Source organism: Cololabis saira, chromosome 3 (assembly GCF_033807715.1).
Source record: "Cololabis saira isolate AMF1-May2022 chromosome 3, fColSai1.1, whole genome shotgun sequence".
Taxonomy (NCBI): Eukaryota; Metazoa; Chordata; class Actinopteri; order Beloniformes; family Belonidae; genus Cololabis; species Cololabis saira.
Genome location: NC_084589.1, coordinates 44,585,633 through 44,600,760, shown reverse-complemented (window position 1 = coordinate 44,600,760; position 15,128 = coordinate 44,585,633). Strand labels below are relative to the sequence as shown.

Below are 15,128 nucleotides of genomic sequence, written 5' to 3'. Positions count from 1 at the left end.
GGACGTCTTCTTTCAGGAGGCAGACATCAACACAGCCACAGAATCAGTAACTTCCTACATCTCCTTTTGTGTGGATTCAATCATACCAAAGAAGTCTGTTAAACAATATCCCAACAATAAACCATACATCACGAAAGAAATCAAGGGCTGTATCCGACTGAGTAGCCTATAGATCAGGCGACACTGCAGCGGTGAGGGCTGCACAGAAAGAGCTCAATCAGCAGCTGAGGGCAGCTCGGAAGCAGCATCAGGAGCGAGCAGAGCAGGACCTGTCCAACTCGAACACTAGGAGTCTGTGGGACTCAATTCGCAAGATGACTAACATGAACCCCAAAAAGAAGCCCATGGCTGCCCACAACCAAAGCGTGAGGGCAAATGAACAGAATGACTTCTTTATGCGCTTTGAGACAGACACCTCTAAAGAATGCAGTGATATTTTAAATACAATAACTTTTAATGGGGGTGATGACAGAATGGTTATAGACCAAGACTCTGTGACCAAGGTTTTTAAAACCATACGCACTAATAAAGCGACAGGACCAGACGGCATGTCTGGTTTTCTTTTAAAATCCTTTGCTGAGGAGCTCACACCAGCCTGGCATCGCCTTGAGAGATCACCATGAGAACGGTAAAAAGAGAAGGGGGCGGGTGAAGCCCCCGTGAGTTGCGACGTGAATGAGACGTGAATGAGACTCCACTGAGCTGTTTAATGCGGAAACAGAAGATGAAGACTTTTAAGGATTTGCTTGATGTGTAAAGTGAAATAAAATACAATCAAACTAAGTTTTGCTCCCGCTATATTTTTAAATAAGCACACTTGGGTGTGTGTGTTCTGCAGCACGCGTGTGTTTTGCATGTCGGAACCGAGGATGCACCTGCCGTGGGTTTGCGGGGTCCGATCGCCGCATCCCCGGGGCAGATCCGGCTGAAATGCCGGTGCTCTTTCCCCGGGAGCCCCTACTACAAGTCCATGTGGGTTCCTCCGGTCCCGGCCGGTCGGAACCGGTGACTTTCCCCGGTTAAAGCCGCGGTGATGCGCGCTGCTCCTCCCGACTTCCTGGTTCCCCAAGCGGGGTCCGATCGACCTGGTTCCCGGCCGCTTTGCGAGCAGAGATTTCTGGGGTATGTCCCAGGTCTGATCAGCTTCACCCTCCGAAATTTACAGCCAAATCTGTCGGTTACAAACCCGGTACCGGATCCCGACATGGCGTGTGTGTGTTTCGCGCCGCGAAACACACACATTCTCATTTATGTGGCGCTTGCCTGGCGCGCTGATGGTCCAGCGCGGGGGGGGGGGGCGGACCGGGGCCGGGGACCCGGGACCCGGTCCAGCGCGGGGGAGCGGACGGGGAGCGGACCCGGTCCAGCGCGGGGGACCCGGGACCCGGGACGCGGGACAGGCGCGGGGGGGCGGAGCGGGACCCGGGACCGCCGCGGTCGGGATCCGCAGCACAACGGGGTATGAAAAGTTTATTTACTCTTGTGCTTGCCTGCCACGCTGATGGACAGAAACTGCCGCCAATGGTGATTTTTAAAAGAAAAGCGTTGCCTAAACAGACTTTTCCAGCCAGAGTGAAATGAAAAGGGCTGGTGGCTGAGACAGGTTTATGTGCGGCGACCTGGTGGTTTTTTTTAATTCTTTAATGCGGAAACAGAATATGAACCTTTGGAGGGTTTGATTGATGTGAAAAGTGAAATAAAATATCAAACTAAGTTTTGCTCCTGCTCTATTTAAATAAGCACTCTTGTGTGTGTGTGTGTTCTCCAGCGCGTGTGTGTGTTTTGCAGCGCGCGTGTGTGCAGCTCCGTCTCTGTAGACGGCGCCTTTTGGGTCGGTGCGCCGTATGTGTGTTTTAAAACCAAAAATGACACACAAAACTGAGGGTGCGCCTTTTCACACGGTGCGCCGTATGGTCGTGAAAATACGGTAAGTGGTATTTCTCATTTTTATCAGACAGGCCGCAACAGGTGAGATTCAACTCTGCACTTTCAGACACAACAGTAAGCAGCACTGGGGCCCCCCAGGGATCTGTCAGTTCCTCCTTTCTGTTTACTCTGTACACAAATGACTGTGTCAGCTCCCAACCCGACCAATATGTGGTTAAATTCTCTGATGATACTGTCATCCTCAGCTTACTTACAAGAAGCTCCGACATCAGCAGCCATACAGCTGGAGTGGACGGGTTTGTGCGCTGGTGTGATGAACACCACCTGGAGATCAATATTAAGAAAACCGAGGAGATTGTGGTGGACCCAAAGTCAGTTGGGGATCACAGCACAACTATCATACATGGCCATAACATCAAGCAGGTCACGTCCTATAAATACCTGGGCGTCCATATTGACAAGGATCTTAATTGGAGCACGCATGTGACAAATGTCTGTGTTAGGCTCCACCTCCATTTTTTACGCAGGCTCAGAGTGTTTGGGGTCTGCAAAAACATCATGCTGATTTTTTATAGAGCGACGATAGAGTCCATCGTACGCGATGGCATCACCAGCTGGTTTGGGAACCTAACGGTCAAATCTAAATCCCAGATTGTTAGCCTGGTCAAAACGGCAGGGAAGATCATGGGAATGCCCCCCCCCCCCCCCCCATGACCCTCCAAGAAATCTTTGAACAATCCACCATTCAGCAGGCCAACAAGATCCTGTCTGACCCATCCCATGTGCTGAACTCTGAGTATGAGCTGATGAACTCTGGTAGGAGATACAGGCTCCCCCTGTGGAAGTACAACAGGTACAAGCACTCCTTCATTCCACAATCAATCAAACTTATTAATAAGCTCCCCCGAATGGTTGGGGGGGAAGATAGGAGGCTGAGAGAAGCCGGCCCATGTGGATTGATTAACAACTGATTATGTGATCTTGTGCAGCAAAGCTAAAAAGACTGATGATGCTAGCATCATCTTTTAACAATTTGCAAGTGTTTGTTGATTATGTTTGTTTGTTGATTTATACAGTGCTGTTGCAAGTGCTGCACATGCCTTTGTTAATGTTGATGGTGTTGTTGATGTTGTTAATGTGCCGTCTGTGTCTGTCTGTACTGGAGCATTGTGGCCTCTACTCTGAGACCAATTTCTCCCGTGGGAGATTAATAAAGTAAACCTTGACCTTGACCTCGACATCCAAGTGGAGAACAAGGTGGATTGAGGAAAACCTACAGTACGACCCTCGCAGAACTGGTCAGTGCCAATAAGGCAGAATGAAACATCTTTATGTAATCTGAATTAGATGACATATATGACACGCACTGCAATCAATCTCACTCTAATAAAGTAAGGTAGCTGTCTTCAATTTCATAATGACACCATAGTTAACCTGAAACAATAGTAGGTACAGTAGCCTATGCTGTACCAGGATCATTTTCCATAGGTGTTAATAGAGGGGTTAATCGTACCACAGAACACAGCACATACACCTACTACCTTTCACCAGACAGTGCCAATTCATTTAATATCTCACCTCTGCATTTATAGCCAAGCCACTTGAGGGAGGACACAGGTCCCACACACTGGAGACACTTGTCCAAGGGGGAGACGGTTGCACACACCAGGCTATGTTTCTGACACTGTTGGAATGTTTTTATTGTAACATTTATTGTTACCACACAGTTTGAGCAGCAAGACATTTCAGAATCATATGTATTTATCTTAAAAGTATTTAAAAAAAACAAATGTCCATCAAATGTCTACATTACATTCAACTTACCCTCTCACTGTTGACAACTGTCTCCATTTCAGTTGGACTGCAGAACTGATTCTCCGTGTCCATCTAAGATAGAGAACAAGAGCAGATGTGTTCAAAATTAACACCGTGGTCTGCCTGTGTTCATTTGTTTAAGTTTAAGTTAAGTGACAGGATAAAAATAAGTGTGGAAATACAGCTTTAGAAGGTCAAAAATGTCTTGCACAGGCTCCAGACTAACTTGTCCACTGGTGCGACAACTGAGAAAGTTGGTTGCACCAGCACATGATTTGGTTGCACCTTTTTTATGGAATATTGTATCATTCAGAAAGGAGTGCTTGAAAACAGGGTTTTGTATCTGTAACTATAGTTTTGTAAAGCTGTGCATTTATGTTTGTACCTGTAACTATAGTTTTGCAAACTTTTAAGTACAAGCATTTATCTGTAAGCTTAGTTTCGTAAACTTCTACATGTGTGCAAACTCCGTTTTACAAGTCTGTGCATTCAGACACTTGCAAGCTCACTTTCATACAGCTAAATATTTAATAGCTACTAATATGTACAAGTTTACAAAACTACGGTTACAGATACAAACAAATATGAGTTACAGAAACAAAACCCTGTTTTCAAGTACACCTTTTTGAATGATCAGTGATTTGGCTGTTTTGGTCGTCCAATGTGACGTTACTGCAGGGCTCTACAGAGCGAGTACTTCACTTGCCCCTAAAAATGGATATGTGCAAACTGGAAGAAATAATTTACGAGCACAGTGTGCGAGTTAAAGGAGCTGTATGTAAGAGCAATAATAAAACGAATCATAAAATGACCCCGATATGTCAACAGACATTTAAAAATCATGTTCATTTCAAATACTTATGTCACTGACAACAGCACTCAAGCCAGGATATTCCAGTTTAAAAAGAGGAGTTGCAGCCCTCATGATGTTTATGTTGAAGCTCCACCCTCCACCTATCTCCCAATCACCAAGTCAGTATTGTTTCTGAAGCTCCACCCTCCACCTATCTCCCAATCACCAAGTCAGTATTGTTTCGGCATCCGGGTTGCCAGCTCGGCTCTAATTATGGCAGCCATGGCAGCCTACGTTCCTGCTGCATTCTGCAGCCTACCTGGCAACCTCTGGTCGGGGGGAGGAGGGGGAGGGTACACGCCGCTCAACAATATTTTGAAAGTGACTGCAGTACCAGTTTTGGCCATTTCTTACAGACGGCTCCTTTAAGATTACAACCTACTGTAATCTTTTTTGCACCCCGCTGCTATTCATTCATAAAATAGTATTTCATAGTCAGATAATGTACAATGTTTATTAAAAGTATCAATATATACCTGTTCCAAATCTTCAATTGTGGAGGAAGACTTTGTAACACCAGAATCTTCTGGAGGCATTTCCTCAGTAGAAACCTGCAAAACGGAAAAATATAGATATTTTCATAAATGTCTTGATGGCAGGTTGTTCTCTGTGTAACATTATGCAAACGGTATCATGGCTGTGTTTCTGAGTGCTTTGAGGGAAAGAAATCCACTCAAAATGTTTCTTAATTAGTCAACAAGGAAAATTATTACAGTCTATTGACTTTGAAACGTAGAATCTTCCCAAAATAATGTTTGTGTGCGTGGTTATGTGCCGTTTAAGATCTGATGATTCAGTAAAGGATTTTCCACAGGTGTTGCACAGGTACGGCCTTTCACCAGTGTGGATCTTCATGTGATCCATTAAATTACTACTTTTACTGAACTCTTTCCTGCAAGTGCTGAAAGAAAATACCTTCTTCCCCGTGTGGGTCCTGGTCAGCTTTGGTTTACAGTTGCTGTCTGATGGGACAGCAGCATCTTCGTGGTCACCGTGTCGTCTCATTGACTCCGGATCTGCAGTTTTACTGGAGTCTGAACGTAAACTTTCAGTCCCTTCCTCATCTTTGTTTTGAGCTTCAGGAGAAGTGTGCAACAGCAGCTGGACACAGTTTGGTCCTGGTTCACCATTTTCAACTTTCACATCAGCGACATTGACCAATGAGACATCCACCTCTACGTCCTCCTGCTTCATCTCCTGACCGCTGGAGTCTTCCTCCAGTTCTGTAGTCTGTGGATGCCCTGGTTCCTCCTGGTCCGGGCTGCAGCTCCTCTCCAGGTTATCCAGGTGCTGGTCACTGAAAACCCCGTCCTCCTCCACCTTACAAACATTTTCTTGTGGGAGGAAGAGAGGAGAGAATGGTTCCTTTAATAAATCCCAGAAATGTTTATAAAAAGTTGCAGTAAGACCATCACTCCCTGGGGATTTGTCCAAAGACAAACTGTTAACTGGTCAAGTTCAACAGAAGAAATATCAGCATCACATAAATCTGCAAACTCTTTTTCTATAGTTGGAATAAGATCTTTGATATAGTTAAAAAAGTTGTCAGCATCATCCCTAGAGAAAGATGAGGAATAAAACTTACTGTAGAAGGAAACTATTTCTCTGGCAATCACAGCTGGATCTGTGACAGTTTGATCTTTAATCACCAGTGATTTGATTTAATTTCTTTCCCGTCTTCTTTTTTCTAATCGACAAAAGTATGATGTGCTTTTTTCTCCTTCCTCTATCCATTTTGCTCTTGATCTTATATAAGAACCTTCGGCTCTCCTGAGATAGATTTCATCAAGCTTAATTTGCTAAATTTGTAATTTTTGTTTATCCTCATCAGTCTGTGAAGTTTTATTGCAGTAGTAGTTTACTTCTTTAATAATTTCTGATAATTTGTTACTTCTGTTACGTGATTTTCCAAAACTAATAGCAAATTCTAGAATTTTAAATTTTAAGAATTCTCATTTAGCAACATAAGATATTATTGATTCATCACACTTTACATCTGAGATTAAGATTTCGATTCCATCATGAAAGGCCTGGCATTTCAATAAACTTGCATTAAATTTCCAGTACCCTTTGTTCTACGATGGATTAAATACATATCAAACCTGCAATTTTATTTTCAAAGTATTGTTCCTTCTACTCTCATTTTCTTTGCCATGTAAAGATTGTTTTCATTTCAACAGTGATATGCACCATTTTAATACAAGACAGGCTAATCATTTAAATCTCCTGAAGTTCCGTACTGGTTTGTGTCAGTTCTCCATCAGATACAGTTATGGAACACCTACAGCAATCTCGTCTACCTCTACGTCATTCAATCATTTTAAACATAAACTTAGGACACATTTAACTGATCAGATTACCTAATGATATTTCTAGATTTGTTATTTTTTTCTTTAATCATGTAGATACCATGTATTCTATTCATGCTGCTGTTTATTTGCTTTGTCTTTGTTTTTAAACTGCAATCATGTATTCTGCATATTTTAATTATTTGTACAATTTTTTGCTGTATTTTACAGGTAGAGGCCTCGTATAAGCCCCTTGGGCTTTTTGCCTCAGCCTAGCACATTACCAATCTCTCTTTTACATTTGTATGTTACTTGTTCTGTTTTTTATACTGTGCTGAATAAATGAATCTAAAAAAACGGTGATCTATATTTTTTCTACAAAATAAAGGATTAAGTGTAAAGTGTGAAACATCAGTCTGAGTCTGAATGGAGCATGAAAGGCAGCACCAAGTAAACAGAACAACAAGTTAGTTCGGGATGTTTCCGAATCCCACATCAGCAGCTGCTTGAGCTGGGGAGTTTCCTATTTAGTTGGTTTGCTTCATCACCACGGCTTTTAACTGGAAACAAAGGGATCTTGTAGGAGTCATACTCATGTGTTCATTCATTCAACTTTCCAGGGTTACGTACCGACTCTGTGGAGTCTGATTTCAGGTTTCCAGGCGAGGTCCAACAGTCTGCGCTGACGGTCGAGCTCTTCTTCATACTCCAAGATGCTTTTTTCAAACACTGACAATATTTCTACAGCAGCTGCTGTTAGTCGCTGACCGATAAACTCTCTCAGATGATTCACCTTAGACATTGTTGAAGAGGAAAAAGAAAGGAAACAACAGAACCGTCCTCTCCTTCTTCTTCTCTAGGTTTAATGGCGGATCACAACCAACGTTATTAGGTTCTACCGCCACCTGCTGTACCGGAGTGTGTAACATCAGGATCATTATTACACCAGGTTACAGTCTAACTTAAAGGGGGAAAAAAGGAAATACCTAAATGAAATAAGATAACCACATTTAAATCTTATTATCTATCCCTGCATCTTTAAGAAAGACAAGGATTTCCTTATAACAATCCCTCATCACCTCACTCCTCCCTAATAACCTACTAAACTCCATTCCCGTCCCAGCTCGTACATCCTGTCTCTTAAAGCGTTCCTTTCTACCTCATACTTGCCACATTTAAGAATCACATGCTCTACATTCTCTGTGACATCACACTCATCACATTTATCACACACGGACTTTGACATTAAATACAGAGTTGATTTTAAACTAGTATGACCTAATCTTAATCTAGAAATGATGACTTCCTCTCTCCTACACTTTCCTTTGAAAACCTTCACGTTAATTGACTTCTGTATGTTATAAAAAATGTCTCTCTTTTACACCGTTGTCCCACACCTTCTGCCATGAATCCCTCACTGCCTTTCTAATTCATGATTTTGCTTCACCTTTACCAAAAGGAATTTCCATAATTACCTCACTACTCAATTTCAATGCTCTTTTAGCAATATTGTCTGCTTTCTCATTGCCATCAACACCCATGTGGGCAGGAACCCAACAAAACTGCACAGTAATTCCAGTTCTGCATAACCTCCACAATACCATTAATATTTCCAATACTAGATCTTCTCTTGTTGTTTTATTTGAAGTCAAACTCTGAAGGGCTGCAGTGGAGTCTGAACAAATGACATAGTTCCTTCTCGCAGTTACAGTCAGTATTTCATTTACCAACGAAAGTAATTAGAACAAAATGCATACAACATTCTTTTCATCACTGGTTTACTACGACTTCTGTCATTTAGCAGACGCTTTTTTATATGATAAGCTTCTGATTGTTAATATCAATATATAAAATAAAAATAGTTTTTAATTCATGTGTACTTTATTATTTGTCATAAAACATTTATGTTGTTAAGAAACTTTTATTGCAATGGGCTTCAAAATAATACACATGGTAAGTCTTTGAGACATTAAAACATTTAAATATCAAACTGATCAAACTATCAAACTTATTTTGGTGTGAAATATATAGATATACAAGACTCATTTAAAGCTGCAGTTTCCAACATTTAACCACTAGAGGGAATAAAGATCCCAAACTAACCCCCAAACTCAGAATGACGGTTCATTCCTGCATGAATCACCCACAGGTTTTCTGCAGGGGTTTGAAGCCTCTTTTTCCTCGTATTGTGGCAGGTTGGAATTATATAAAGCAAGAAGTTTAATGCGTAATTAGGGGCGTGGCCTTTTGATTGGCATTAATTTGTCCAACCTGTAAATAAATACTTTTTCTAGGATCTTAGAAAATGTTGGGAGTAAAGAATCAGGCCTGTAATTAGTGAATTGGTGTCTGTCTCCAGTTCTGTACAGTGGGATGACTTTTGCAGTTTTCATTTTTTTTGGGAAATGTCCCAGTTCTGAGTGACTGATTACAGCTGTATGTCAGTTAACAATCCATCAATAACCTTTTTGACTATTGTCATATCACCACAGTCAATTGACACCTTGTTTTTACATTTACTTACAATATCTATGATTTCTCTCTCCTCCACAGCTGTGAGAAACATTGAATCTGGATTTCTACTTATTAATGTTTCCTTCCATCCATCAGCTGATCCAGGATCACACATTTTATCTGCCAGCTTTGGTCCATCACTCACAAATTACCTGTTAAAATTATTAACCAGCTCATTCATATCATTAATGACTTCATTGTTATTGGTTAAATATTGTGGATAATTAGTCTGTCTTGAACTTTTCCTAATGGCATCGTTCAATATATTCCAAATACCTTTAACGTTATTTTTAGTCCTTATTCATGAAGGAATTCATGTCCCTCTCCATGAAGGTAAGTGGTCTCGGCCCTGAAACAGCAAAGTCCTCCCTCCATTATCATATTATTTTTATTATTATTGTAATTATTATTACAAAAGTGCATCTCCACTCGTTGAGTTTGCACTTTGAAAGAGATGGAAAATGGACTGGTACCAAAAGCCAGGCTTGTTGCACAAGGTTTTGAGGAAGTGCAAGTTTCTGCTACAGAAGGAATCTCCAACCTGTGCTTCAGTCTCTGAGGCTCCTTGTGGCAGGAAGTTATCAAAAACAATGGCAACTGCATTTGATGGACATAAAATCTGCCTTCTTTCATGGACTAGAAATGTGGAGAGACATTTTCATTAAACCTTCTCCAGAGACCAACAGAGCAGATCATCTTTTTTTAACCCACATCAACTCCATGGTTCCTGACACAGTGGATTCCTATCAGTTTTCCTACCGTGCCAACAGATCAGTGGATGAAGCGATGGCTTCGGCTTCACTTCACCTTCCAACACCTGGACAGGATGAACACCTATGCACGGCTTCTGTCCCTGGATGTGTCATTTGATGAAGCCAAGACCAGTGAAATAACAAACTGGATCAAAATGACGTGATTGAGGAAGTTGAGGATAAAGGACAAAAGTGCATCTCCACTTTTCAACTTCATTTGATGACATTTCTCTTTCAACATTGTTTTCTGAGTTAAATGCCGGTTGTACTGATCACGCTGTACCAATAATCTGCATCATTGACAACTTGTTGATGCACTAAAGTCTTTTTTTATTTGTGTTTTTATTATTATTATTATTATAGATTTTTCACGCTTGAGTTTATGTTGAGCTTTTATAACTCACCACCAGGGGGCACTGCTGCTCTTTCTAAATAATAACATTCCAGAATTATAAACAATAAAAAAATGCATCCATGTAAAATGAAAATTTGATTACATTTTTCATGATTATTTCTTACTAAATATGAGTTGAGGTAAAAATACATTTACTTTTAAACGGATGTCTGACATAAAAGTGTTAAATCCAAAGTCTGTCCTCTTCCTGGAATCTGATCCCGATGATCCTCCCTCTTCTTCCTGCTCTCCAACCTGCAGATCTGCAGCTTCAACACGGATCTCAACATCAGCATTAGAATAAATCATGTGTCAGACGAGTTGTAAATCTAATACAACTTGATTTTATACATGTGATTTAATAATATTGTTAATTTTATATTATTTAAATAATATGAAAAACGTACACAAATATGTTGTAACTTATAGTTACAATAACACAGCATGGATCATTTGAATCACATTGTTTTGATTTAGTTTGTCTCATGAATTATCACGATAATCTGATGTACGCGCAGCTCAGATTTTAAACTGTATAAAGCCTTTTACAGTTTTCAGCGACCTATGTATAACCTCTGAACGGAGTAGATGGAGAGAGTTTAACAACATGGAGCTGCAGATTAACTTTACAAAGAGAATGTGAGTGAAGAAGAAACAGACAGGAAAAAGAACGTGTGAGAGAGGCTTTGTAGATGAACGAAATAAACTGTCACGTTTAAAGAAACTTCAGCACATACTAACAGCTCTTTATTTGCACCGTTGAGACGGCAAGTTACCAACAGCAACAAATAATACGATTTTAAGAAGGAACAGGGATTCAAACAACCTCAATGCAGAACTTTAAAAAGTGTACACAACCACATTGTTCCCTCTGCGTCAAGTTGACGGAGAAGCATAAATCTGGGTTGAACCTGCAACCCTTGTGGGGAGGGGATTAGGCTCATCAGCCACAGGAGGTGGTGGATGGACTTCTGCGGGTTCTTCTTCTGTGGGTCAGACAGGGGTGGACACCTGCCCCCGGAGGACGACAACATGAGCATCCTTTGTCACGAGTCACCAGACTTCTCCTCCGGGTGATTTCTCATGTGACTCAGCAAATCAATTCTGTGTCTTGCACAAATATCGCTGCTCGCCCGTGTGCGTGGTTATGTGCCGTTTAAGATGTGATGATACAGCAAAGGTTTTGTTGCAGGTGTTGCACAGGTATGGCCTTTCGCCGGTGTGGATCCTCGAGTGATCCACCAGGTGGGAACGTAGCCTGTAACTTTTTCCACGTGTTTTGCAGATGTAGGGCTTCTCGCCCGTGTGCGTGGTTATGTGGCTTTTAAGGTTTGATGATTTAGTAAAGGTTTTTCCGCAGGTGTTGCACACGAACGGCCTTTCACCGGTGTGGGTCCTCGAGTGATCCACCAGGTAGGAACGTAGCCTGTAACTCTTTCCACATGTTTTGCAACTGTAGGGCTTCTCGCCCGTGTGCGTGGTTATGTGGCGTTTAAGATCCGATAAAATAGTAAAGGTTTTGCTGCAGGTGTTGCACATGTATGGCTTTTCGCCTGTGTGGGTCCTCGAGTGAATCACCAGGTTGGAACGTTCTGTGTAACTTTTTCCACAAGTTTTGCAGATGTAGGGCTTCTCGCCCGTGTGCATGGTTATGTGGCGTTTAAGAACTGATGATCTAGTAAAGGTTTTTCCGCAGGTGTTGCACAAGTACGGCTTCTCGCCTGTGTGGATCCTCGAGTGAATCACCAGGTTGGAAGGTTGACTGTAACTTTTTCCACAAGTTTTGCAGATGTAGGGCTTCTCGCCCGTGTGCGTGGTTATGTGCCGGTTAAGATCAGATGATTCAGTAAACGATTTTCCGCAGATTTTGCACAGGTACGGCCTTTCGCCAGTGTGGATCTTCATGTGATTCATTAAATTACGACTTTTACTGAACTCTTTCCTGCAAGTGCTGCAAGAAAACGCCTTCTTCTTTTTCTTAGGGATTTAAGAGAGGTTCAAAGAAGGTTTCAACTAAGAAGGTACCCTAAGATACGGGTGTTTTTCCCAGATGACTTCTTAACACCGTCCTTTAGTTTCGCTCTTTCAGAAGCTCTTTGGAGGAGCTGTCCGGTTCTGAAACCAAATCAATCGATGCCAGGTAAATCGATCACCGATCACTATCAGCGCATTTTCACACGCAGCACTGCTGCCTAACACACTAATTCCCTGCTGCCTGTGCATTATGTGTGTTATAATGAAAAACTAAGACGATAAATATAATTCAATGACCCTTTTTCATGGTGAAAACAAGACAGCAACTAAATAAGTAATCTTGGTAAGAGAATAATGAGGAAATGTATTGTTTTTTTATTAAATGTGAAAGATGGACGAATTAGGACAAATGATCTTAACGATCAGCATATAGGACAGCACATTTTATTCTCGTGACTAGTAAAACAGAATCCTTCACCTCAAAAAAATATTCGGAAGTTTATTTAGCTGCTTGACCTGTCGCAACCGGTGGATGAGCCACCTGGGAGCGGGGACAGACCAGCACCACCAACCTCCCCGGCTCCAAGTACCGAGTCCGAGGAATATGTCACCCTACACGCACTCCAGCGTGTCCCCGAGCTCCAACCTGCACCAAGAACCGGCGTCCGCATGCGGGGTGGCCGCACACAGCGGCCTGCTATCACTACCTGCACCTGCAGCGAGACGCTGGTGGACCTGGAGAGGGAGAAGCTCGGAGTGGTGCGGCGTATAGAGGGCCACCTTGAGAGGTCCACTGCCCTCCAGCAGCAGATGATTAGAGCTGCAGCGGAGACAGATGCCACTTCTCGAGGCGCCTTACAGCCGACCCTCCGGAGGGCGACCCTCCCTGTGAATCATGATTAGGCTATATTGATTCATTTCCTGACATGTTGTGTTTATGGTTGAATTAAACTTGGTTCTCTTTTCATTCTTGTGTTGTATGATTCATAGGGGTTACACAGAGGGTCCCTGTGAATTGACCATTTTATTAATTTACTCCAAGAGTCCTCATGCCATGTATAAGTGTGTGCGTAATGTACGCTTTACGCATGACACACGCGCCTCTTCCAGCCAAAACCACATGTAAACTCCCGAACACGTTCAAGAATACTTTGCTTTAATGTTCAATGCTACACCTTCAAAGCACTGAAAAAGCACTGAAACATTGCAGCAATAAAGTATTCTTGAAAGTTAGTGGCGGAGTTTAGTAGTTTTTAGACAGTTATGGGTGGTGTGGTGATAGTGCGTCTATTGCTGTTTTTCTTCTTAATGTTTGGGGATTAGGGGAGTTGGTTGGTGCTCAGGTGACTGGTGAAAGGGAAGTGAAATCAGAAAAACAGTTTGATGAGCTCCTGTCTTCTCTGGACACCGGCTTGGTGGAGTGCTGCTCGGGCATCGTTCGGAGGTCCGGGGAGGTCCGGGGGCTGGAGGTCCGGGGACCAGAGGTGGGGCATCGTCGCAGAATCCTCGTCCTCATCCGAGGGAGGCGGCTCATCTGCTCCGGCGCGCACAGCCAAGCATTTTTCAGTGTGGTACATTATCTCATATGTGCACGCAGATCTGGGATGTGTGCAGACAAATTTTGATAAATTATGATCCTTTTATTTTTGCGCAATGCATAAAACATTTACAGGAACACACTTGTTATTCCTTATTTTTCTTTTTTTTCCCCTTTGCTGTCACCAATGAATGCTAAACAATATAAATCTAAAGTATAAAATAGATCAAAATTTGTGTGGGGTGCATTGTTTTAATATCTCATGGCTTGGTGTGATATTGATTTGCCTGACGTGGCTGGATCTGTGAGTCTTTGTTCACTAAGATGGTTGTAAAGACTGGGTCAGCAGCATCTTTCATTTTCTTCTTAATGAAAGAGATTCTTAAGCTAAGAGCAACTCTGGGAAACTCTTTCACAGGCTCCTTAAGAAGGTTTGAAAGAAGTCTTTCGCTGTTAAGAACTACTTAACTGATCTGGGAAACCGGGCCATTAACTATCCTGTGGCTGTTCATTTCAACGAGAACAAACATGATATCTCAACTTTACGTTTTTGTGGACTTGAAAAAGTCAGCCTTCCACGGAGGGGTGGGAATCTGGACTTGCTGCTAAAACGTCGAGAGCTCTTCTGGATTTTTACTTTACAAACACTGGCACCGAAGGGATTGAATGATGAACTGCCTTTGAGTGTTATGTTATGATTTGGTTTTTTATCATGTGTAGTTTCCTTCCTCACACTTCCCCACAATAACGATAGCCAGTATCTATATGTATAACTTGTGTAATGTGTGTGTGTGTATATGTATATATATATATATATATATATATATATATATATATATATATATATATATATATATATATATATATATATATATATATATATATATATATATATATATTCACCTCTTTATCTGAGTATCTTTAAACATTTTGAGAGTTGAATTTGACCAGTTCTCCTTTCCCTTCCTTTCTCCAGGGAATGGGTGGATTAGGAGACTGGCCCTGACTCCTATTTATTCTAAAATGTTCTCCTTATGATAAGTTTTGATGTACTTTGTGTTTTTACAGTACATTCATCCTCCCTATTTTTTATACTGTATAAGATCAGAACACT

The 15,128-nt window shown here is 41.8% G+C and overlaps 3 protein-coding genes across 3 annotated transcripts in view; 1 reads left to right on the top strand and 2 right to left on the bottom strand.

The window, feature by feature from the left end:
- Window positions 1–5,091, bottom strand: part of LOC133424062 (zinc finger protein 665-like) — a 29,312-nt gene extending 24,221 nt beyond the window's left edge. The window contains exons 1-3 of the mRNA XM_061714458.1: window positions 5,032–5,091; window positions 3,712–3,774; window positions 2,138–2,211 (exon numbers count right to left, since the gene is read on the bottom strand). Of these exons, the coding sequence (XP_061570442.1) occupies window positions 2,138–2,211; window positions 3,712–3,774; window positions 5,032–5,091 (197 nt within the window). The remainder of the gene's footprint in view (window positions 1–2,137; window positions 2,212–3,711; window positions 3,775–5,031) is intronic.
- The window catches only part of LOC133440368 (zinc finger protein 37-like), an 801,383-nt gene that overhangs the window by 101,655 nt on the left and 684,600 nt on the right, over window positions 1–15,128 (top strand). The gene's annotated exons all lie outside the window — the stretch shown is intronic.
- Window positions 11,320–15,128, bottom strand: part of LOC133424054 (gastrula zinc finger protein XlCGF57.1-like) — a 102,677-nt gene continuing 98,868 nt past the window's right edge. The window contains exon 5 of the mRNA XM_061714444.1: window positions 11,320–12,408. Within this exon, the coding sequence (XP_061570428.1) occupies window positions 11,602–12,408 (807 nt within the window). The 3' untranslated portion in view covers window positions 11,320–11,601. The remainder of the gene's footprint in view (window positions 12,409–15,128) is intronic.